The sequence below is a fragment of the Scyliorhinus canicula genome, chromosome 10 (assembly GCF_902713615.1).
Source record: "Scyliorhinus canicula chromosome 10, sScyCan1.1, whole genome shotgun sequence".
NCBI classification, from domain to species: domain Eukaryota; kingdom Metazoa; phylum Chordata; class Chondrichthyes; order Carcharhiniformes; family Scyliorhinidae; genus Scyliorhinus; species Scyliorhinus canicula.
This window is the reverse complement of record NC_052155.1, coordinates 96,543,486-96,569,339: the sequence shown is the minus strand read 5'-3', so window position 1 is coordinate 96,569,339 and position 25,854 is coordinate 96,543,486. Positions and strand designations below refer to the sequence as shown.

At 45.9% G+C, this 25,854-nt stretch overlaps 1 protein-coding gene across 2 annotated transcripts in view; it reads right to left on the bottom strand.

Annotated features, from left to right (window-relative positions):
• Nucleotides 1-25,854, bottom strand: part of lyn (LYN proto-oncogene, Src family tyrosine kinase) — a 147,350-nt gene that overhangs the window by 33,115 nt on the left and 88,381 nt on the right. For both annotated transcript variants that reach the window (XM_038809384.1, XM_038809383.1), the window contains exon 8: nucleotides 18,540-18,692. In XM_038809384.1, the coding sequence (XP_038665312.1) occupies nucleotides 18,540-18,692 (153 nt within the window). The remainder of the gene's footprint in view (nucleotides 1-18,539; nucleotides 18,693-25,854) is intronic.

Here is a 25,854-nt window from a genome sequence, read left to right as displayed (position 1 = left end):
TGGTAGGTCCATAGCAACAGAGGGGGGAATCTATCCACTGGTTCAGGTGCAGCCCTGTCTGGAGCCAAGCATCTCTCCAAACTTGCCAGTTGGAAACATGAAGCATGGCTGGGCCTCCTCTGCTGGTTGCAAAAAAAGGCATACAAAATTGCCTCCAAACAAGATCTTTGGAAGGCCCACCTCCCAGGCAGCTGATTTTTTCCCCACGAGCTTCCTGCCTCAACGCCAGCCATCATAGGGCTAGAAAATGCAGCCTTTAGACAACCATTCTCCCAATCCTTTTCTCCTCGTGGTTTTGCTCCCTGGGAATTGGAAATTGTATTTCATTATGGAAAATGAGCTATGAAAACAAGTTGTTGGAAGTGTAGTTTAATCTGTCTGACCATTATAATCCAACAGTACAACAAGAAAACCTACCAAAATGTTTTGTGAATCCCTTTTGTTAGAGCACGTGTCGTTGCTATGCAAATCGAAGTTATCCTGTTACATGAGAGCATTCCTCATTGTTTGGGATTGGACACAAAACGGACTTGTTTACATTACATGTAGGCTCATTAGAATGATAATGCAATATCATTCCAACAACCTCAGCGAGAAACATACACACATTTGGGCCACTGAACTGTGGAAACAAAGACCATTACCATTGAAACTTTATGCAATATGCAGTGCAAGTACTCTCAATATATTATAAGCTACTGTGGAGGAAGTGAACCTCTGTAAATATGCAGTAGTTTAGAAATATAAATACAAATGGCCTAGGCGATGAAAGATAAACAGTATACGCAAGATTTGCCAGGCAAATCTATGCAAATAATAAAAAGGTTATGCAAGTTTCAAGAATAAACAGACAAATACACTGCCTGTATTAATGTCTCCGAATTTTATGAAAATTTTTATTAGATTTATTTTTTTAAATCATTCATGAGATTATGGGTTTTGCTGTAAACCAAACAAAATGAGCCATCCACAGGGCAAGTGAATGGATTCCAAAGCATGCTAAAACCCCTACTTGAAGTCGTGGTCACATATTTTACATCTCAAGTTATGTTCTTGTGCATAATATTCATGCTATTTCTTCATGTAGTGCAATCTTGTAAAGGTGCTTATGGCTGGATGACAACGATTGAGGGGCCGGTGGGCAATGCTCTAAAGGGGAAGGATTTTAGTTGGACATGGCAAAGGATTTCACAGCCGGCAATACACATCACCTCATGAAAATGCGCCTCATTTCCAAGCAGCAAGAAGATTCAGAGACTAATATAACTTGAGCTTTCAGATATTTGTCCAAAACAGCTAAATGAAATGGTGTGAACAGACAAGAGTACCCCAGCTTGCCCTTCAGCATACCTAGTTAGAGTCAATTACAACACAAAGAAAGTAGGGAAGAATGAATTTATACCTTCACTGTGTGATCTTTGATACTTGGAATTCAATGTTAATTCATTTAATGATTCAGTGGGCACTGAATTCACTACCAAGTCAGACTAACTGAGACCCATTGCATGCACTTCTCGTGACCTAAACATCTTTGTTGCAATCTCTCCAAGCCCCCACCAATTACTGACCTTCTTGTCCACTCCAACTGCTACACTCCCTCTTACACAGCATATAATTGATCACATTTCTATTTCTCTTTAACTATGAAGGAGAGTCATATGGACTCGAAACGTCCTAATTCTCCACGGAAACAAAAACAGATAATGCTAAAAAAAACTCAGGCCTGCCAGTGTCCAAGGTAAGAGATGTTTGGTTTGCCAGCCATCCAGAAGTCGAGGTTGCAGATGAGTTCTGCAGCAGAGTACTTATGCATGAGGACATCAGTGAGGCAGCACAGGGAGCACTGAATGAGTGTGCATCAGTAGATGCTGGGCACATTGAGTGGCCTCCCAGTGTGCCTCCTATCATTGTTGAGGGGCATGAAGGAGTTTGGCTCCAATTTGGCAGAGGGAATCAGAGTTTGTCCTTACTGCAGTCCCTGCTCCATCTCCCTGTAGTGTCGCAGGTCCTTGGGTATTGTCACTTGTGATCGCATCCCTGTTGCAATGTGTGACGGCAGTTCACCTATTCCTCTCCTGGGTCACTAGGACCTGTGTATCCCACCATCACATCAGCTGGTTAGGCTGTGTGACATCAGGATTAATGACATATTTGCCGGTTCCCATGTCAATGATGGAGAGCACGTAAACTGTGCACGTCGTGACCCACAGTGCTTTTGCCTCTTGAATAATGGTGGTAAACCTGTATAGTGACCTTCACAATTGAATTTGTACACAATTGAATTTTTACCCAAAGGTTGGACGTATTAAGGCCTCAAGAGAGGGTATTTTTCATGCAGAGGATAATGCAAAAGTGTTAAACTTTGCATCGGTCTTCACAAACGGAAACATGGATGATGTGAAGGTTACACTAATATAAAGCAGAAGAATTTATGGACAGAATATGAGAAGATGTACTAAAAAGATATTGCTACTAAAAGTAGTTACTGGCTGCATCCTAGGCTGTTGAAAGAAACAAAGTTGGAAATAGTAGATGAAAACATCACAATCTTTCCATCCTCAATGGATACTGAAGTGGTGCCACAGGATTGGATGATTGCTAATATTAAGTCACTGTACAATAAAAGGGAATGGTCTAAATCAGAAAAATATAGGCCAGTCAGCTCAACATCACTGATGGAGAAGTCAATAAAGACCAAATAAACACATTTGGAAAGGCATGGGTTAATTAAGGAGAGTCAGCGTGGATTATCGTAAAGGCAAATCATGTCTAACTAAACTAGAATGATTACAGCACAGGAGGAAGCTATTCAGTCCATTGTGTCTTTGTAAAAGTAACTATTTAATCTCACTTCCCTGCCTTTCTGCTGTCGACATGTTTCTCTTCAGGTTATATGCAATTCCCTTTTGAAAGCCCCAATTGTATCTACCTCCACCACATTCTGAAATACTCCATCACAGTTCTTAACCATGTCATAGATCATAGAATTTACAGTGCAGAAGGAGGCCATTGGGCCCATCGAGTCTGCACCGGCTCTTGGAAAGAGCACCCTACCCAAGGTCAACACCTCCACCCTATCCCCATAACCCAGTAACCCCACCCAACACTAAGGGCAATTTTGGACACTAAGGACAAAATCCTCAGGTCTTTAGAGATTCTTTTGCTAATGTCCTTGAAATTGGTGTCCTCTTGGTGGGTTCGATCCCGATCCCGACCCTGGGTCACTGTTAGTGTGGAGTTGGCACATTCTCCCCATGTCTGCGTGGGTCTCATTCCCACAACCAAAGATGTGCAGGGTAGGTGGATTGGCCACGCTAAATTGCCACTTATTGGGAAAAATAAATAATTGAATACTCTAAAATTTATTTTAAAAAAAAGAAATTGGCATCCTCTTGTTCTCATCCCTGCCACCAATGGGAGCAGTTTCGCCCCATCTACTCGGTCTTGACCCCTCATGATTTTGAGCACTCCTATCAAACTCTCTTCAACCTCTTTCTTCAAGAAAAGACTTCTCTAATTTATCCACACAACCAAATCCCTCATCCCTGGAATCATTCTCGCGAATCTTTTCTGTACCCTCTCCCTAAAGTGTGTTGCCCAGAAAGGGACACTACTTGTTGAGGTCGAATCAGTTTTATATAGGCCCATAACTTCCTTGCATTCATATGTCTTTTTTAATCCACTTTTAGAACCTGCTCCGCCATCTCAAAAATTTAAACCCCTAGATGTCTCTCCTTCTGGACTCATTTCGGAAATAAATGAAATTCATTGTTGAGTATTAAATAAAACGGATCTAGAATTATGGAAATTCACAGTGTACAGTAATTTATTTTAAAGCGCATACTACTCAAAATTCCTAATTTTGCTTGAAGCTGAGGGAAATGGGACGGGGAGGGGATGGAACAGAGATGAATAAGGGCGAACGCAATAACTTTTAGATTTCACATTTGTTTCAATAAACTTAATTCCACTTTGTATATTAACTAGTATAAATTATGTGCTCTGTAAGCAAAAGAGACAGCAATTCGGAGTGATGAGTGATGCTTCAGTACAGAGTTTATAGCTGCTTTATTAAATAAAATAAAGACGCAGGACCAGGCAAATGCGTTGTACCTGCATGGTGTGGGAACTGGTGGACGCCACTGTGGTTCCCAGTGAACACATCTGGAACAAGTTTTGGTCGTTCAAGGAACTTTGGCTCAGAGTTGATGAGCTGGAGTCTGAGGTTCAGATGCTGCAACACATCAGGGATGGGGAGAGTTACCTGGACACTGTGTTTCAGGAGGCAGTCACCCCCCTTAGGTTAACTGCCTTGAATTTGGCCAGTGGCCGGCGACAGGAGGGAGCGACTATGAATGAGGTAAGTAGAGGGATCCAGGAGGTAGAGATGCAGTAGCCTCAGCCCTTGTCCAACAGGTTCAAGATTCTTGCTCCCTGTGTGGACGGGAAGAGCAGGGACAATGGGGAAGATGAGTAAACTGACCACAGCACTGTCATAGAGGGAGCTATTCAAGTGGTGGGGTTGGGGGGGGGGGGGGGGGGGGCGGGAGAGGAGAAGAGAGATAAGAGAGAAGAAATGTATTCGTAAATCATGAATAGTATAGTTAGGGGCACAGGTGGTGTTCTGTGACCAGGATCAAGAGTCCCAAAGGTTGTGTTGCCCACCTCTGTGTCAAGGCTTGGGAAATCGCATCTGGGCTGCAGAGGAACTGGACTGGGAGGGTAAAGATCAAGTTGTCGTGGTCCATGTAAGCAGCAACGACATAGGTAGAACAAGGGTATAGGTTCTGCTGAGGGAATATGAGCAGCTAGGAGCTAAATTAAAAAGCAGAACCAAAAAAGGTAATAATCACCAGATTAATACCCGAGCCACGAGCTAATTGGCAGATGGTTAATAAGATTAAAGAAGTAAACGCGTGGCTCAAAGGTTAGTGTGGGAGAAATGGGTGCACATTTGTGGAACATTGGCACCAGTACTGGGGTAGGAGGGAACAGTTCCGATATGAGCTGTTCACCTCAATCATGCTGGGACCAGAGCCTCGGTGAATTGCATTACCAGGGCTGTAGATAGGGCTTTAAACTAAATGGGCGAGATTCTCCAAAATTGAGGCCAAGTGTTTGCGCCATCGTGAATGCCGTCGCATTTCACAACGACATTCACGACGGCGCAAACAGGGCCCGGGCACGACCTATTCTGGCCCCCATAGGGGGCCAGCACGGCGCTGGAGTGGTTCACACCACTCCAGCCTCGCGCCACGCCAACCCTGCATGTGCAGTTGGGGCAGCTCATTCCTGTGCATGCGCAGTTGGGCCGCACCATCCTGTGCATGCGCGGGGAGCTTCTTACGCGCGCCGGCCCCTCACCAGCATGGCTCCAGGGTTCTGGGGCCGGCCGCGGAAGGAAGTAGGCCCCGGGGGGGTGGGTTTAAAAAAAACAAAAAGAGGCCGGCCCACCGATTGGTGGGCCCCGATCGCGGGCCAAACCCCATCGGAGCCCCCCCCCCCCCCCCAGCGTTCCCGCAAAGTTCCCGCCAGCAACAACCAGGGGTGAATGGCGCCGGCGGGTCTGTAATTGTTTTCGCCGGCAGCTCGGCCCATGCGGGCCGTAGAATCGCTGCTCGCCGTTTGCGGCGATTCTACGAGCGGCCCAGCGCGATTGGCGAGTGTGCGTGTGTGGGGGTGCGTGTGTGTGGGGGTGCGCGTGTGTGTGGGGGTGCGCGTGTGTGTGGGGGTGCGCGTGTGTGTGGGGGTGCGCGTGTGTGTGGGGGTGCGCGTGTGTGTGGGGGTGCGTGCGCGTGGGGTGGGTTGTGGGGGGGTGCGTGTGGTGGGTGTGTGTGTGTGGGGGGGTGTGTGCGTGGGGGTGCGTGTGTGTGTGCGTGCGTGTGTGTGCGTGCGTGTGTGCGCGCGTGGGGGTGCGTGAGTGTGCGCGTGGGGGTGCGTGAGTGTGCGCGTGGGGGTGCGTGTGGGGGTGCGTGAGTGTGCGCACGCGCGCGCGTGTGTGTGGGATCACAGATATCTGATCATGTGACTTCACCATCGGTACCAGTCTACCATGAGGAACCTTGTCAAAGGCCTTACTGAAGTGCATGTAGACAGCATCCACTTCCCTACCTTCATCAACCATCTTAGTTACTTCCTCGAAAAACTCTAATCAAGTTAGTGAGACACAACCTTTCTTTGACAAAAAACCATGCTGCCTCTTACTAATATATCCACTTCTTTCCAAATGGGAGTAAATCCTGTATCGAAGAATCCTCTCCAATAATTTCCCTACAACTGATGCAAGGCTCACCGATCTGTAATTTCCTGGATTATCCTCACTACCCTCCTTAAACAAAGGAACAATATTAGCTATTCTCCAGTCCTCTGAGACCTCACCATAGCCAGTGAGGGTACAAAGATTTCTATCAAGGCCCCTGCAATTTCCTCCTTGGTCGCCCTCAGTATTCTGCGGTAGATCCCAACAGGCCGAGGAGTTATCTACCTTAATGTTTTCCAAGACAACTAACACATCCTCCTTTTTGATCTTAGTGTGACCTCGACTATCTACACACACTTCTCCAGACTCATCATCCACTTCTCCAGACTCATCATCCACCAAGTCCTTCTTTTTGGTGAATACTGATGCAAAATACTCATTTAGTACCTTGCCCATTTCCTCTGGCAACACGCATAGATTCCCTCCCCTGTCCTGGAGTGGGCTAACCCTTTCCCTGGCTACACTCTTGTTCTTTATAGATGTATAAAAAGCAACTTATTATTGAAATGGAGAGAAATGTCAGAGTGCTTTGGTGCACAGGGATCTGGGTGTCCTTGTGCATGAATTGCAGAAAACTAATATGCAGGTACAGCAGGTAATATGGAAGGCAAATGGAATTATGGCCTTTATAAGGGAATTAGAGTATAAAGTAGGGAAGTGTTGTTGCAAATGTACAAGGCATTGGTGAGACTGCACCTGGAGTACCATGTACAGTTTTTGTCCCCTTATTTGAGAAATATTGCAATTGCATTAGAGGCAGTTCAGAGGAAATTCACGAGATTGATTCCAGAGATGATGAGGGATGATGAGGGCAGTGTATCCTGAAGAGAGATTGAGCAGTTTAAGCCTATACTCTAGAGTTTGGAAGAATGAGAGGAGGTCTATACAAGATGATAAATGGTATTGAATGGATGCTTCCTGGTGTGGGGCAATCTAGAACGAGAGGTCAGTTTAAGGTTAAGGGGTAGCAGATTGAAAATAGAAACGAGGAGAAATCACTTCTCTCAGAGTCGTGAATCTGTGTAATTCACAACCCAGAGTGCAGTAGATGCCAAGACATTGAATACATTTAAGGAATGAGATGGTTAGAGTTTCAAATAGTAATGGGCTGAAGGGTTATGGAGAATGGGCAGGAAAGTGGAGTGGAGTACGAGAGGATATCAACCATGATTGTATTGAATGGGGGGGGGGGGGGTAGGCGGGTTAGAGGGCTGAATTGTCTACTCCTGCTCCTAGTTCTTATGTTCTTAATAATCTGCACTTACGGCATCTCAAACAGGGAGGAGCAACTTGGGCATTCAGACTGCTCGGGAGGAAGCTTAATCCAAACTTTTTTTTCTTTAACCAGGAATGACAAATTCCATCTAATCCCATCTACCTCTTCAGAAGAGTAATCATTCCTACAAGACAAGTATTTTATTAAGGCCATTGCAGACAAAACAAATACAATAATGAATCCGGTCACAGTCTCTCTCTCCCCCCCCCTCCCCCAAAGAGAGAATGAAGGGGAAAATGAACAATGCTGAGAAAGCAAGCAGTTGCAAGGTTGTCTGTTGATTGGAGTTTGCAGCTCCCAGACAAGACCGATACTGCCAAACCGCCAAATCATCAGCATACTAATGAGCCATCTCTGGCGACAAAAGAGAAACATTTAAGCAAACGATACCAAAGCAGACACCCTGGCACCAGAGGAGACTAGAACACAGCAGGCCAACGGCCACCTCGGCCCCGCCCAGCAATCAGGCCAGCCACCCCTTTATTAGAGGAAATCAATACCAATGATCAGGATATGGTCCAATTAATTGGGACCAAGTTCAAGGACCGCCCAAAAGCGCACGAAGCCCCTTTGGGTACAAGAAGAAGCCCCCAAGAGAGAATCGTTCTTCTTGGCCTTGGCTCTCAGCGACGAGAGGCCTGCCTAGCAGCTGCACTAGAACAAGTCAGTCCAAAGTCAATGCACGCTACGAGATAGACGCTCCTAGCTACTATTCTGTACCAGTTCGACCCCAGCAACCTCAGAACCGGACAACGGCCATTGTTCCTCTGACTGAGTGGGCGCCCAAAGCTAAGTATAGGCTTTGGTAGTAGCGAAAGTTTAGTTGGTAGAGTTTGTGAATGAGTATAATTGACTGCGTGTGTAAATAAATGAGCACTGATTTTGAACTTACTAACTGGTGTATCGAGTCTTTGATCAGTATTTGGTTTTGAACCTTGTAGCGGTATCGAAAGATACCTGGCGACTCTTGAGCAAACGTAATTAGAATTAAGGAAGGCGACCATATTAACCGCCATAAGCAGAGCCAATTAGAGAGAGAACACAACGAGCAACAAGAGAACACTAGCGGGCACACAATTTCACACTGCCAGATGGTGGCACCATGTCATCCGCACGCCATTTTGCTAGGGGGGGGGGGGGGGAAAGAGGGTTGGAAATGGCTATATTTATTGGATGACAAGTAGCCCATTGGACTATTCAGACAAAAATCAGACTACTCCCAAAGTGTCAGGACTGCCATTTGACACTGATATTGGGATCCTGACCCAAATCTATCCAAACAGATCAACTTTTTAAAAAAAAATATTTTTATTCTCCTCCTTTTTCACACCACCAATAAACAATAAGCAGTAACGAATATAATGTCAATCCCCATTTCAATAATAACAATCCAATTCTCCCACCAAAGCCCCAAACATTAGCACAGATGTTAACATAAACAAATGACAAAAAAGGAATCAGAAATCACCCAGTCACCATTAAAACATACACTCCCCCTCCCCCCCACCCCAACTAATGTTCAATGTTATCCAGTTCTTGAAAAAGTGCATAATGAATAACGCCCATGAATTGTTGAACCCCTCCATCCTTCCCCTCAATTCAAACTTGACCTTCTCCAGAGTCAAAAATTCCAGCAGGTCCCCCCGCCACGCCAGGCAACAGGGTGGATAGGTTGCTCTGCATCCCATCAGAATACACCGATCAACGAGGCAAAGGCTACATCTGCCTCCGAACCAGTTTCCAACCCTGGCTGACCCGACACCCCGAATATGGCCTCCCAAGGGCCCCGGTCCAGTTTCATGTGCACCACTTTAGAGATTACCCTAAAAACCTCTTTCCAGTAATCCTCCAGCTTTGGACAGGACCAAAACATGAACATGATTTACGGCCGCTGCCCGCAACGTTCATACACATCTCCTACCCCTTCAAAGAGCCGGCTCATCCTCGTCCTTGTGAGGTGTGCTGTATACCATCTTAATAAGGCCGGTACAGAATTGACCTGCACTGCTGTCATTTCATTTGTACCAGCCCCAATCTCGGGCACGAGGTGGAGGCGTTCACTCTCCGGTGCACCTCACACCAGAACACCTCCTCCATACCCTCTCCCAACTCTTCCTCTCACTTTGCTTTGATCCCTTCCAGTGATGCCTTCTCTTCAAAAATAGCCCCATAAACAGCCGACACTACCCCCTTCTCCAGTTCCCCGTCGTCAGCACCTCCTCCAGCAAAGTGGAGGCCGGCTCCACCGGGAAGCTCTCTCTCCTTTCTAGAAAAATCTCGCCCCTGCATGTATCTAAACATTTCCCCCTGCTGAAACAGATCAACTTCATGTTGCCTGTTGTCAGCTACATTGGAATAAAAAAGGCTTTCACCAGATTCCTGTTAGTTTACAATTGATTCATGAAACCCTGAATAATAATCTTCATTGTCACAAGTAGGCTTACATTAACACTGCAATGAAGTTACTGTGAAAAGCCCCTCGTCGCCACACTCTGGCACCTGTTCGGGTACACAGAGGGAGAATTCAGAACGTCCAAATTACCTAACAGCATGTCTTTCGGGACTTGTGGGAGGAAACTGGAGCACCCGGAGGAAACCCACACAGACACAGGGAGAATGTGCAGACTTCACACACAGTGACCGAAGCTGGGAATCGAACCTGGGACCGTAGAGCTGTGAAGCGATTGTGCTATCCATCTATCACAAGTGCCAATGGTTGGTTCAGCTCCTGCTTAAGTGGTCTTGAATCTCAATGGGAGATTACTGATAAGATCCCCCTCATAGTTGCCATGTCAGCTCTGACCGTTTTTTAAAAAAAGTTAAAAGAATTGAAAATAACCAAATGAGCACTCCTTCACAATGGGCTATGTATAATTTACACCATAATAGGCTAGATCCACCTTATTTACCTCCTTCTAGAGTTTGTTAATCATTTCAAACAGACAAATTTCTCAAAGTCCCTAGATGGAAGGCCATAAACCAACACCACAATCTACCCTGACCACCAACAATCCCAGATGACAGTTATATGGTCCTAACAGTACTAAGGAAGGTGGTGACACAAATGGTATTGTGAGTGGACCAATGGTCCCAGATACTCGGGGTAATCTTCTGGGGACCTGGATTCGAATTCCGCATCAGAGTGGTGAAATTTGAATTCGACAAAAATCTGGAATTAAAAAATGCAGTATGACCACAAAACAATTGTCGTAAAAACTCATCTTGTTCACTAGGGAAGGAAATCTGCCGTCCTTAGCATGTGACTCCAGACATGTGGTGACTCTTAAATACCCTCTGGAACAAGGCCAATTAGAGATGGACAATAAATGCTGGCCTAGCCAACAGCACCCACATCCAATGAACAAAAAAGTTGTACAAAGTTTATTCATCTGCAGGAAAAATTCCTCTTTCCTATTAACAGCAAATTCAAACTTTTATCATTCATTTGCAATTTCAACAAAAATAGACAACAGATAAATCTCTTCCCCATCTCTACATGTCCTCAAAACTAGTTCTTTACTGTGTAAAAGAACATTGATCAAAGTTTCTGTGACATTAAAGCCATTTTCAAATTGCAGTTTGTTGCAAATGGCCTCAAGCGGGACAGTACAAAATTGAAATGTTTGTGTAGAAGATATTCTGTAACTGAAATCCCCAAATGCTAACCATCAAAAACTACTTATTTTCCCATTGCCCTGTCACAGTAAGAAATAGATGGCACGGTGGCTTGCACTGCTGCCTCACAGCTCCTGGGACCTAGGTTCAATTCCAGCCTGAGGGTCTCTCCGGTGTCTGCGACGGTTTCCTCTGGATGTTCTGTGTTCTTCCCTCAGTCCAAAGATGTGCAGGTTAGGTGGATTGGCCATGATAGAATCAACAGTGCAGGAGGAGGCCATTTGGCCCATCGAGTCTGCATCGGCTCTTGGAAAGAGCACCCTACTTAAACCCATGCCTCCCCCCTATCCCTGTAACCCAGTAACCCCACCTCACCTTTTTTGGACACTATGGGCAATTTATCATGGCCAATCTACCTAACCTGCACATCTTTGGACTGTGGGAAGAAACCAGAGCACCCAAAGGAAACCCACGCATACAAGGGGAGAATGTGCAGATGCCACACAAAGTGACCCAAGCCGGGAATCGAACCTAGGACCCTGGAGCTGTGAAGCAACTGTGCTAACAACTATGCTACCGTGCTGCCCTTATTGCTCAAAAGGTTAGGTGGGGTTACGAGGGTAGGGTCGAGGCATGGGCTTAAAGTAGGGTGCTCTTTCCAAGGCCTGTGCAGACTCATTATGGGCTGAATGGCATCGTTCTGCGCTGTAAATTCTATGATACAATGCAAAGGAATAGTTGACCGAAGTAGAAAGAGGGGAAATGTGCACTGCTACCTATGCACTGTGCCACTTGCAACAACAATGACAAAAGGAAGAGCTTCACCCTGTATACGTTACACTAGCTGCACAAGTTAGAGGAAACATCTTGCACTTCAGTCCACCCTGCATATTTTATTTCTGAAGTAAAAGCTTCCTGGAATTGATATCAGTTTCATGTAAGAAAAAAGGTTAAACATTCAACAGTGTGAAAAACAATGTAGTTTGCATTTCATACAGTGAATGATTTCATGCCAACAAACAATAGAATCAAAGAACACATGACTTGAATTGCTAGATGATAAACTAATATTCTGGCAAGTTCTAATATTATGGCAAGTTGCTGGGACATAAAAAACTTATAACATGTGCAGAACGTCTAGCCTCTTCCATCCATGGTAAGAATAACACCATGTTAAAGTCTAACAGGTTTGTTTCAAACACTAGCTTTCGGAGCACTGCTCCTTCGTCAGGTGAATGAAGAGGTATGTTCCAGAAAGATGTTCTCTGCAAGACGTGCCAGATCATCGACATGGGTACCACCATTACACGCAAGAACACCACCCACCAGGTACGCGGTACATACTCGTGTGACTTGGCCAACGTTATCTACCTCATACACTGCAGGAAAGGATGTCCCGAAGCGTGGTACGTTGGCGAGACCATGCAGACCCTGCAACACGGATCTTCGCGCCACAAGTCATCAGGCAGGAATGTTCCCTTTCAGTCGGGAAACACTTCAGCAGTCAAGGGCATTCAGCCTCTGATCTCTGGGTAAGCGCTCTCCAAGGCGGCCTTCAGGACGCGCAACAACGCAAAATTGCCGAGCAGAAACTTATAGCCAAGTTCCGGACACACGAGTACAGCCTCAACTGGGACCTTGGATTCATGTTGCATTACATTCATCCCCCACCATCTGGCCTGAGCTTGCGAAATCCTACCAACTGTCCTGGCTTGAGACAATTCACACCTCTTTAACCTGGGGTTACCCTTATATCTGGATCCGGAACATATCTCTTCATTCACCTGAGGAAGGAGCAGTGCTCTGAAAGCTAGTGTTTGAAACAAGCCTGTTGAACTAACCTAGTGTTGCAAGACTTCTTACTGTGCTCACCACAGTCTAACGCCAGCATCTCCACATCATGCCTTCCATCCATGTTCCACTTTAATGAAGATTTGGGATCTATAGAATTTCTCAAATTTATGTCAATCAATACTTTCTATATGTGGCTAATCGACACAGATTTTAAATTGTAACTGAATGAAACGATTATGAAATGGTAGTCTCACCATGGTCTTTGTGATACGAATATGAAAACTAAATGATACTTTTCATCTCGTAATTCCATGCACTGTCAAGTGTCACCATTTAGCAGTCATTTAATAGTTGAATCATTATTTATGGTATTTCAAGGCTTTCCTGCTGTTCATTTTGCATTCAGCAACCAGCGCACAGCTCACCTGCACATTGTTGACCCAGAGACTGAGTACTGTTATATAGTGAAAGGGCAGAGGATGAGACTGGAAAAAGTAAATCTCTCCAACACTTGCAATGGACTTCAAAGTTTTATTTATGTAAAACTGCTTTATCCTGATGATGCCCACTTTGCTGCCTCTGGAATGGGAGGGCTCATTAAACTTCAAGTCAATAAATGAGTCAGAGGGTGGGTTCCCCGGCAGTGGGACAGGCAAGCAATACCAAACGCTGGTCAACAGACATGCAGCTGGCAGCCGATGAGGAGCCACCTCCACCGCTGGAAAATATGCCAGGGGGTCCACAAAATCCCACCCACAGTTATATCTCTTCTTCCCCCCTCCCCCATTGAGGTGGCTGCAATGTTTCCATGTGTTTTATGCAAGTTAACATTACTAATTGATTCCCATAAAATCATATGTGCATTGATAGCTCATTATTCCATTGACTTAAAACACAGGACAATAAGGTTTACGAAGCATTAATCTCAAATATGTATTGTGCCAACACAACTTTTGGCAGCATAAAATTTGAAGCACTGATTTTACAGCCCTACTTGAAAACAAGATATTGTAAACCGTAACCAGGTCCAAAAATAGCAAAATTTAATAAACTGGTCCATCAAAAAAAATGCTGCTGTACTTTCTTCACCCGTACTTTCTTCTTTCAACCCTCCAAATACCTCAATAGGCAGAGGGGACAAATATATTTCAGGTCGCTGTCAATTCTTTAAAAAATTCTTTCATGGGGTATGGGTGTTATCGGCAAAGCTAGCTTTATTCAACATCCCCAATTGACCATGAACTCTGCCGTCCATGTGTTGTAGGAGGGGAGTTAAGATTGTTATTCACCAACAGTGAAGTAACGACAATATAATAAGTCAGAATGGTGTATGGCTTGGTAATGTTCACATGTATTTGTTGCCCTTTGGTGACAGGTTTGGAAGATGCTGTTGAAGGAGCCTTGGCCATTTGCTGCAGTGCATCTTGTATATATGACACACTGCTGCTGTGGTGAAGGAAATGAATGTTTAAGTTGGCGAATGGTGTGCCAATCAAGTGAGATGCAATGCTCTGGATAGTGTTGAGCTTAGAGTGTAGTTGAGCTGCACTCAAACCAGGCATGTTAAGGGTGTGCCACCATATTCCTGATGTATGCCTTGTACATGATGTGCTGGCTTTGGAGAGTCAGGTGGTGAATTATTTGTCTCATGAATTTCCAACCGGACCTATTCCAGTTCAGTTTCTGGTCAATGGCAAAGCCCCAGTATGTTAAGAGATGAAGGCCGAATACGACTTTCTCCATCCTCAAGCTGGAGTTGTACATCTCCAGGCCATTCCAGCAAGTACCTATTCCTTAAAAAGAAAAGAGGTAGAACCTTTGCGGTTGTCCTCCTGATGGAGGAATGGAAAATTAGTGGAAATTCCTGGAAACCAGCACAAAATAAAATGGGGATCGTTTATTCATGTTAGGGTGGATTACTGGGGACTCCCCATTCACATCGACTGATTATAGGGGGAGATTTCAATACGGTCCTGGATCCAAGGTTGGACCGGTCGAGTTCTAGGTCTGGGAAGGCATCAGCTATGGCAAGGGAGCTTTGGGGGTTCATGGAGCGCATGGGGGGGGGGGGGGGGGGGGGGGGGCAGGGGGGCGATTCGTGGAGATTTGGGAGGCAGAGTAAGGAGTTTTCATTCTACTCCCATGTGCATAAGGTGTATTCCTGGATAGATTTCTTTGTGATGGATGAAAGGTTGCTGGCTGAGGTGATAGATGCTGAATATTCAGCAATAGTGGTGTCAGACCACGCCCTGGGTGGACTTGCAAGTCAGCAAGGGAAAGGCCAGCGCCCACAATGGAGGTTGGATGTGAGGCTGCTGGCAGAGGAGGAGGTATGTGAGCTGGCGAGGGGGAAAATTTCTTCGGCAGGTGTGGTTTGGGAGACACTGAAAGCGGTTATTAGGGGGGGGGAATTCACCTCAATTCGGGCCCATAAGGAGATGGCTGAGTGGGCAGAGTTGGACAGGCTGGTAGGCAAAATTTTACAAGTGGAAGGAGGTACTCGGAGTCTCCGGATGACGGGCTTTTGAAGGAACATCAGAGACTGCAGCTGGAATTTGGGATCCTGTCCACAGGTAAGGAGGATGAACAGCTGGGGAGGGTAAAGGGGGCGGTGTACGAATATGGGGAAAATGCCAGCAGGATGCTGGCGCACTAGCTGAGGAAACAGGAGGCGGCGAAAGAGATTGGGAAAGGGGAGAGATAAGGAGGGGGGGTGTAGGTGGTTTTGGATCCGGCGGGGGTAAATTGTGTTTCAGGAGTTTTATAGTAAATTGTATAAATTGGAACCCCACCCCCCCAAGCGGGGAAGAGGGTATAAAGCGATTTGGGGGGGGGGGGTAGCTGGAGTTCCTGAGGATAGATGAGGAGTTGGTGGAGGGTATGGGTGCCCCAATTGTGCTTGGTAAAAGGCTTTTAATGAGTCAAAGGACCTGGGAGTACTCCTCCCTTCCCCCCCCCCCCCCCCCAAACGTTATCACAGGCATCGATTTCCCTTATTTTGAAGCAGGATAAGGATTCGGAGAGCTGTGGCTCGTATAGGCCAATCTCCTTGTTAAATGTTGATGCTAAATTGCTGGCAAAGGTCTTGGCCACACGCATAGATTATTGTGTCCCAGGGGTAATAGGGGGAAGACCAGACGGGATTTGTTGATGACACCCGACGTCCAGCATTAGGCAGCTCCTAAATGTGATAATGTGCCTGTGGAGGGGCACAAGGTCGAGGTGGTGGTGGCCAACGATACAGAAAAGGCCTTTGATCAGGTGGAGTGGTGGTATTTGTGGGATGTTCGGAGAAGGTTTGGGTTAAGGATTTGTGGATTGGGACCGGTTGCTATATCAGGCACAGGTGGCGAATGCAAGGACAAACAGGGTTCGATCAGAATATTTTAGTCTGTGTCGGGGGACGAGACAGGGGTGTCCACTCTCCCCACTACTATTTGCCCTGGTCATAGAGCCTTTGGCAATGACACAGAGCATCAAACATTTAGTGGGGGATAGTGAGAAAAGGGGTAGAACATAGTGTCTCTCTCTATGCGGACAATTTGCTCCTTTATATAACAGACCCGTTTGGGGGGGAATTGCAGGAATTATGGGGACACTGGAGGAATTTGTCGATTCTCAGGTTACAAACTGAATATGGGCGAGAGTGAGGTTTTTGCGATCCAGGCAAGGGGGCAGGAGAGGAGACTGAGGGAGATGCCGTTTAAAGTGGCGGGAAGGGGTTTTAGGTACCCAGGGATTCCAGTGGCAAGGGACTGGGGGCAGCACCATAAATTAAATTTGGGCAGGGTGACTGAGCAAATGAAAGGGGACTTTCGTAGTTGGACATGCTCCCACCGTCACTGGCGAGGAGGGTACAGACTGAAAACGGCAGTTTCCCGAGATTGCTGTTCGTGTTTCAGTGTCTTCCAATCTTCATCCCCAAGGCATTGTTTAGGAAGATGAACGCGGTGATCTCGGGTTCTATACGGGAGAGCCCAGAGGGCGAGGGGCGCTTGGCTCTTCCAAACTTTATTCATTATTACTGGGCGGCTAATATATCGTGGTTAGGAAATGGGTAGTGGGGGAGGGGTCAGTGTGGGAGAGTGTGGAGGCAGCATCTTGCAAGGGCACGAGTACGAAGGCTTTTTTAACGGCGCCCCTGCCATTCTCGCTGGCCCGCTACACCATAAGCCCAGTGGTAGTGGCAGCCCTGAGAGTGTGGGGGCAATGGAGGCAGCACACGAGACTGGAGGGGGCGTCGGTGAGGTCACCGATTTGTGACAATCACCAGTTTGTTCCGGGGGGGGCTGGACAGGGACTTCAGGAGGTGGCAGCGGGCAGGGATTGAGAGATTTGGGAATCTCTTCATGGAGGAGAGTTTCCTGAGCTTGGAGGAGCTAGAGGGATTTGAGTTGCCGGGTTGAACGGGTTTCGGTACCTGCAGGTACGGAATTTTGTTCGGAGGCAGGTCCCGAGCTTCCCTCGCCTCCCACTAAAGGGGACTACAGGATAAGGTGTTGTCTAAAACAGTTGGGGATGGGAGGGTCTCGGAAATAATACAAGGAACTGATGGAGTGGGAAGGGGTCCCAATTGGGGAGGTGAGGAGGAAGTAGGCGGAAGAGCTGGGAGAAGAGTTGGAATTCAGGTTGTGGGAGAAGGCCCAGAGGAGGAGAGTCAATGCATCTTTGTTGTGTGTCAGGCTTAGCCTGATCCAGTTTAAGGTGGTCCACAGGGCTCACATGACCGTGACCCGGATGAGCAGGTTTCTGAGGAGGTGGAGGACAGGTGTGGGCACTGAGGGGGAAGTCCTGCGAACCATGTACATATGTTTTGGGCATGTCTGCGGCCGAGGGGATTTTGGCAGGGATTTTCAGATGTCAGAGGTCCTGGAAGGGAGGGTGACTCAGAGTCCAGAGAAGGCAATATGGAGTGTCGGAAGATCCGGGAGAGTTGCCGACTTTTTGGCCTTTGCCTCCCTTGTGGCCCGGCAACGGTTTTTGCAGGGATGGAGGGACTCGGAGCTTCCAATGTCGGGGGTTTGGGTCAGTGACATGGCAGGGTTTCTTAGACTAGAGAAAATGAAGTTCGCCTTAAGAGGTTCACTCAGAGTTGGCAGCCATTCATCGACTTCAAGGAAAATTGACTGTCAGCTGGGGGGTGGATGAAAGTGACGCACACGGGCAGGGAATCTAATGTATGGGTAGTTAGGGTTTGGGGAATTGGGTACGCTATTGTGGGGTTTTTGCGTGTGTTGGATCTCTCGGTTTAGAATGTTAAAAAGTTACGACAAAAATGCCTCAATAAAATATTTTCGAAAAAACAAAAATCCCAATTTTGCCATGGCCGTCAACAACTGCATCACGCCTTGGGACAAATTTAAGACACTGGATCACAAATTGAGTACACTTCTGACTTGAAGACCAATCGGTGCTGGCCCATTCAACCCTCTTCCTCTGAATTAATATGCCATTATAGAGGTGAAGTTAAAACATCTCTTAGTTATGGCATTTCATTTGAGCAAGAGCGCAACAAAGCTAGAGAACACTGCCCAGTATTTAATTTCAGTTTGATATATATTTAGAATATTAACCAGGTAACCTCAAGTCACATACCCATCCACACTTCTCCAAACTGTCCAGCTCCGAGCTTCTTAACCAGCTTCACAGAATCACGTGGAATTTCCCATGCATCTTTATCCCATGGTTTTTGTGGTTTGGGGTTAAGACACGGAGATCCAAGCTTTCGACACAGGCCATCGGCCTGTCCTGTTGATTAAAACAAACAGTTTAAGCTGAAATACGAGGCAGAACAGATTTATTTTCTTCAATATTATAAAATTCTTTACTAGGCTAGTTCATTACATGATGCACTGCAGTAAATTGGAAATAATGGTTTTCTTTTTTTAAGAATTTTACATACTGGCACATCTCTAATCTCCTCAGTCCTACAAGCCTCCAAAATATCTGCACACCTCCAATTCTGGCCCATTGTGCATCTCCAATATTCATGACCATGCCTTCTGCTGCCCAAGCCCTCAGCTCTAGAATCCTCTCCTTGCATCTGTGTCTCTACCTTGCTTTTCTCTTAATATATTCCTTCAGACCTACCTCTTGATTAAACTTTTGGTCATCTGACCCAGTATCACCTCATTTGGCTCTGTTATACTCTGTTTTATCATGCATTGCGGAATTTTTCTTTACAGGTGCTATACAAGTTGTTGTTGGTGCAGTTGTAGCAAATTTTGCTTCCATATCATTCTGGGTTCCATGGAATGCTTCAGAATTGACCACCACAAGGTCATGTGAATCATGCCATTATATAAATAGCCAATTTCCTACTGAATTGGCAGATTTAACTTGGATAGAGATTAAGCAAAATATTCAGTATATTTATGCACAATCGTACTTCTTAAACATGATAGAAATTCATAATGGGCTGGTGGTTTTGGTAGTTTATAGTATCATTTGCGTGTTGAATGGGCAGACAATGGGTTTAATCTCCTCTCTCCACCCCCTCCCAGTGGAGATGGGAGTGAATATTTAAGGTGGTGGATGCAGAACCGATCAAGTGGGCTGCTTTACCTTGGATTGTGAGATGCTTTGGAGTTTTGCTGGATCTGCACTTCTGCAGGCAAGTTCACACTCTTGACTTGATAGACTTGATAGTGGACAGGATTTTGGGAATCAGGGGCGAGTTGTTTGCTGCAGAGTACTCAGCATATGACCTGGCCCTGCAGCCACTGTTTGTATGTTAATTCTCTGGTCAGTGGTGAACTACAAAATGGTGAGGGATTCAATGATGACAATGCCTTTGCCTGTCAGTCATCGGAAGGTGGTTAGGTTCTTTGTTTGGAGGTAGCTATTGCCTAGAAACCATCTGCCTCTCATCAGCCCAAATCTGAATATTGTCGAGGTCTTGCTGCATACGGGCACGTACTGCTTCAGTATCTGAGGAGTTATGAATGGCACTAAGTACCAAGCAATCATCAGTGAACATCCCCACTTCTGATGTATGATGGAGATCATCGATGAAACAGCTGATGGTTGGGCCTTCAACATTGTCCTGAGGGACTCCTGCTGAAATGAGTAGCATTCAATAGCCACAACCTTTGAGCAAGGTATGGCTCCAGTCAGTGAAGAATCATACTCTCTCCACCCCAGTGCCCATATTGGTCAAATGCTGCATTGATGTCAAGGTCAGTCAACCTCACCTCTGGAATTCATCCTGGTTTGGACCAAGGCTGTACTGAGGTCTGGAATACCTGTGACCAGGTTATTGATGAGCATGTACCATTTGGTAGTACTGGTGATGATACCTTTCAATGCCATCTTTCTTGATGATTGAAAGTAGAAGCTGATGTGACAAGCAGTCGTGCGTTTTATTGACAGGACATACCTGGGTAGTTTTCCACTTTGTTGGAACTGTACGAGAACAGCTTGATTAGAGGGGCAGAATTTTGGGCACCAGTCCTCAACACTGGCTGAATGCTGCTGCGGCCCATGGCCATTGCTGTATTCAGTCATTAATATATTGTTGACATCATATGGAGTGAATGGAATTGGTTGAAAACATTTTTGTGTCCACATTCCTGCACTCTGGTATCGCAGACCATATAAAGGAGATGGCCAGTAGGGTCAGGGTGGATGGAGACATGGTCCGGCACAACCAGTGCCACCTTTCCGGCTGCGATCGGTGGCAAGTGTGCATCACGTCAGCCCTGCGTGTGTCCATCTCGGACACAGCAATTGCCACACCATTTTTTGATGTGTCTGCTGATGTTCCACATGATGCAGGTGCTAGCCCCTCACTGATAGCGTAATTGGTGCGGGTGTCCTGCCGATCTTTCCGACGTGGAACTCCATGGATCCTCGGTTGGTGTCAGCACTTAGACTCAGCCCCCTGTCTTACAATAAAATGAACCCGGGTAACTACGGGCCCAGTGATGTCAGGAATAGGGTAAATGCTGGAGGGAATATTAGGGATGAAATGGGATTATTTGTATAGAGAGGGACATCCCGTATTTCAATAAAAAATAAAATCATGTCTTGCACCTTTTTCTGTGGCTGAAAGATGTCCAATAATCATTATCACATTACTCAAAAAAAAACTTTCATTAACGTACTGCACAAGAGATTTCTCTGCACAACAGATTTCTCTACAAAATTGGAATATATGGTATTAGTGGTAACATACTCCACTTGAAAATTGGCTGGAAGACTGGTCAGAAAACAGTTATCGACGGATTTAGAAAAACAAAGTGTCGGAAAGCTTAACAGGCCTGGCAGCATCTGTGGAGCGAGAAACAGTTACGTTTGGAGTCCAATCTGAATCTTCGTCAACTCCGTCAACCTCCACAGATGCTGCCAAGACTGGGGGTGAGTTTTTCCAGCAGCTTGTTTTCATTTCAGATCTTCCGGACTTTACTTTTATAACTGGATTTGGATCTGCTTAGAGATCAATCACCAGTGTATCCACAGGGACCTTTGTGTTGTGTATTTGGTGTAGTTAATTATCTTAGTGAAGTTGAAGATCAAAGGAGGAAGTCAGGCGAAATACTTAAAGGAAATAGAGGCAAATTTGGGATGATTGGTGGAGATCAGAGTCTTGGAACCTACCCCAATTGTACTGGTTGCAAAAAAACAGTTCCATGGGTATTGGTGGTGACTTCAAAGTAACTATTAATCCTGTTTTTTGTGTGGAATAATGCCCTCTACTCCTCATTAGTGAACTGTTTGCAGGTTTGGCTGGAGAACAATATTTTAGCAAGATTGACCCAAGTCAAGCATACCTGCAAATGAACCTAAATCAGGAGTTGCAACAGTTCCTGATGATTGTGACACAGAATTAATTACCATTTGGCATCACTTCAGTTCCAACATTGTTCCAAAGAGCAATGGACTAAATTTTAAGCGGGTCAAGAGGAGTCTATTGTTACCTGGATAGCATTATGGTTACTGGTAAAGATGAAGAGGAAGAACATTTTTGCAACCTGGATGCTACACTACAAAAGGTTAGAGAATTATGGATTAAGAGTCCTGAAGGACAATACTAAATTTTCAGATCTTCAATTAAATATTTAAGACATGTAAACAATGCCAAGCGTCTCCTTCAAAGGCCAAAACCATTACTGAGGCACCAGCACCTCAGAATATTAACCAACTTCGATCCTTCTTAGATCATAGAATTTACAGTGCAGAAGGAGGCCATTCGGCCCATCGAGTCTGCACCGGCTCTTGGAAAGATCACCCTACCCAAGGTCAACACCTCCACCCTATCCCCATAACTCAGTAACCCCACCCAACACTAAGGGCAATTTTGGACACTAAGGGCAATTTATCATGGCCAATCCACCTAACCTGCACATCTTTGGACTGTGGGAGGAAACCGGAGCACCCGGAGGAAACCCACGCACAAAGGGGGAGACTCCGCACAGACAGTGACCCAAGCTGGAATCGAACCTGGGATCCTGGAGCTGTGAAGCCATTGTGCTATCCACAATGCTACCGTGCTGCCCCTAGGCTTACTTAATTACTACAGAAGGTTTGTCCCCAATTTAGTGGCCATTTTGACACCTTACAGTGTCAAAATAAAAAAGTGGAAATGGGTGGATCAATGGGAGAAAGCATTCATGCAAGCCAAGGAGGCACTGCTCAAGTCTGAAGTCCTGAGATATTTTGACCCAAACCTACTCCTACAATAGTGCGTGAAACATCACCCTATTGTGTTGGGGCAGTGGTATCCCACAACATGCCTTCAGGTGAAGAGAAATTATAGCCTTTGCATTCAGAATTATGAGTAAAGCGGAAAATAATATACAAAATCAAAAAAGCCTCTGGAATTATCTTGGCGATTAAAGGTTCCATCAAGGAGGAAATTCACATTATTTTTTCAGACTAGTATGGCCATAGGCGAAATTCGCATTATTAATTGATCATCGTCCATTACCATAAATCTTTGGACCGCATACAGGGATTCCATCACCGAATCATGCAGAGATGGGCATCGTTGTTAGCACATACATATAGTACGAAGTATCACCAGTAAAGCATTTATGGTAATGCAGATGGGCTTTCCCAACTAGTTTGTCAAAAAGTAGTTTCAGCTGATGTATCTTGTACTTTGAACAGGTAGACAATATTCCAGTCACCTCAGGACAAGTGAAGTAGAAAATCCAAAGTGATCCAATATTCACCGAGGTGCATCGCAAGACCTTAGGAGTAAACCTTGCTTTGTAGTCATATTCCACTCGAAGATTTTAGTTACCTGTACAGGTAGGATGATGCGTGGGGAATTAGTGTAATCATGCCACCACCATTAAGACGACGTGTGGGGAACCAATTACACGACAGCCATTGTGGAATTGTGAGAATGAATGAGATAGCAAGAAGCTATATCTGGTGGCCTGGATTAGATGGTGAAATAGAGAAGGAGGCGATATGTATTTGTCTTGTGAAGGTGTGAAACCTCCCACCATTACATTTATAGGAATACCCAGGGGAGGGTTGGTAAATGGGTACATGCTGTTTACACAGGACTATTTGAAGGATGCATGCTTTTAATTACAGTCAGCACTCATTTAAACTGGCCAGAAATTGCCGTCAATACGAAGTCGACCTTGATGTGTTAGGCAATTTGGACCGACGTGGACTACACTTGATGCAGTGTAGCGAGAGACAGACCTCTAACACTGGATAAGATGCAACACAATTTTATTTAAAGTCTTAACTAATACACATGTTCAACTGTGGGTTGACACTATACTGATTTGACTGGAGACCTAGTACTAGCCTGATCAGACTTACCAGCTACCGCATGGTGTTTACACTGGCTAGCTCAAGAACTCTGATTGTCTCAGAGGCTGGGTCCCAAGAGAGCGGGAAACCTAGTGCCCTCTGGCTTAATAATGGTATTATCCTGTCTGGTGATTGGCTGCTCTGTTCTGTGTGCTTACTGGTCATCCTGTGTATCAATCACTGCCTGTCTGCACTCCATTATATACATAAATAAATATTATGACATCTCTCCCCCCCCCCCCCCCTTCCTTTTTGTTGTTTTTTTTTTAAGATAATAAAGGAGGTAATGTGACGGAAGTTGTAGGAGTGTGCAAAATCAGACCATTCCTGGCTGTAAAAACAGGGACCGATGTCACTCATCAGCGTGAGCGGTATCCCATGCCTAGCTAACATTTCTTTGCAGGCTTTGATCACTGCCTACGATGCGAGGACAGACAGTTTCACCACTTATGGTTAACTGGAGAAGTAGTCGACCAGGATGACATAGTCACGCCCCTTGGCGTGGAAAAGGTCGACACAGGCTTTGGACCATGGAGAGGTCACTGTCATAATTGGATTGGATTTGTTTATTGTCACGTGTACCGAGGTACAGTGAAAAGTATTTTTCTGCAAGCAGCTCAACAGATCATTCAGTACATGGGAAGAAAAGGGAATTTAACAGAATTCAAGAAAATACAAGAAAATACATGAGAATACATAATAGGGCAACACAATATATACAATGCAACTACATAAGCATTGGCATCGGATGAAGCATACATGGGTGCAGTGTTAATGAGGTCAGTCCATAAGAGGGTCATTTAGGAGTCTGATGACAGTGGGGAAGAAGCTGTTTTTGAGTCTGTTCGTGCGTGTTCTCAGACTTCTGAATCTCCTGCCCGATGGAAGAAGTTGGAAAAGTGAGTAAGCCGGGTGGGAGGGATCCTTGATTATGCTGCCCGCTTTCCCCCGGCAGCGGGAGGTGTAGATGGAATCAATGGAAAGGAGGCAGGTTTGTGTGATGGACTGGGCGGTATTCACAACTCTGAAGTTCCTTGCGGTCCTGGGCTGAGCAGTTGCCATACCAGGCTGTGATGCAGCCCGATAGGATGCTCTCTATAGTGCATCTGTAAAAGTTGGTAAGGGTTAATGTGGACATGCCGAATTTCCTTAGTTTCCTGAGGAAGTATAGGCGCTGTTGTGCTTTCTTGGTGATAGCATCGACGTGAGTGGACTAGGATAGAATTTTGGTGATGTGCACCCCTAGGAATTTGAAACTGCTAACCATCTCTACCTCGGCTCCGTTGATGCTGACAGGGGTGTGTACAGTACTTTGCTTCCTGAAGTCGATGACCAGCTCTTTAGTTTTGCTGGCATTGAGGGAGAGATTGTTGTTGCTACACCACTCCGCTAGGTTCTCTATCTCCCTCCTGTATTCGGACTCGTCGTTATTCGAGATCCGGCCCACTATGGTCGTATCGTCAGCAAACTTGTAGATGGAGTTAGAACCAAGTCTTGCCACGCAGTCACGTGTGTACAGGGAGTAGAGTAGGGGGCTAAGTACGCAGCCTTGCGGGGCACCGGTATGGAGGACTATTGTGGAGGAGGTGTTGGTGTTTATTCTTACTGACTGTGGTCTGTTGGTCAGAAAGTCAAGGATCCAGTTGCAGAGTGGAGAGCCAAGTCCTAGATTTTGGAGCTTTGATATGAGCTTGGCTGGGATTATGGTGTTGAAGGCGCAGCTGCAGTCAATAAATAGGAGTCTGATGTAGGAGTCCTTGTTTTCGAGATGCTCTAGGGATGAGTGGAGGGCCAGGGAAATGGCGTCTGATGTGGACCGGTTGCGACGGTATGCGAATTGAAGTGGGTCAAGGCGTTCCGGGAGTATGGAGGTGATGCGCTTCACGATCAGCCTCTCGAAGCACTTCATTACAACTGACGTCAGGGCCACCGGGCGGTAGTCATTGAGGCACGTTGCCTGGTTCTTCTTTGGTACCGGTATGATGGTGGCCTTCTTGAAGCAGGTGGGGACCTCGGAGTGGAGTAGGGATAGGTTAAAGATGTCTGTGAATACCTCTGCCAGCTGGTATGCGCAGGCTCTGAGTGCACGACCAGGGATCCCATCCGGGCCCATCGCCTTCCGTGGGTTCACTTT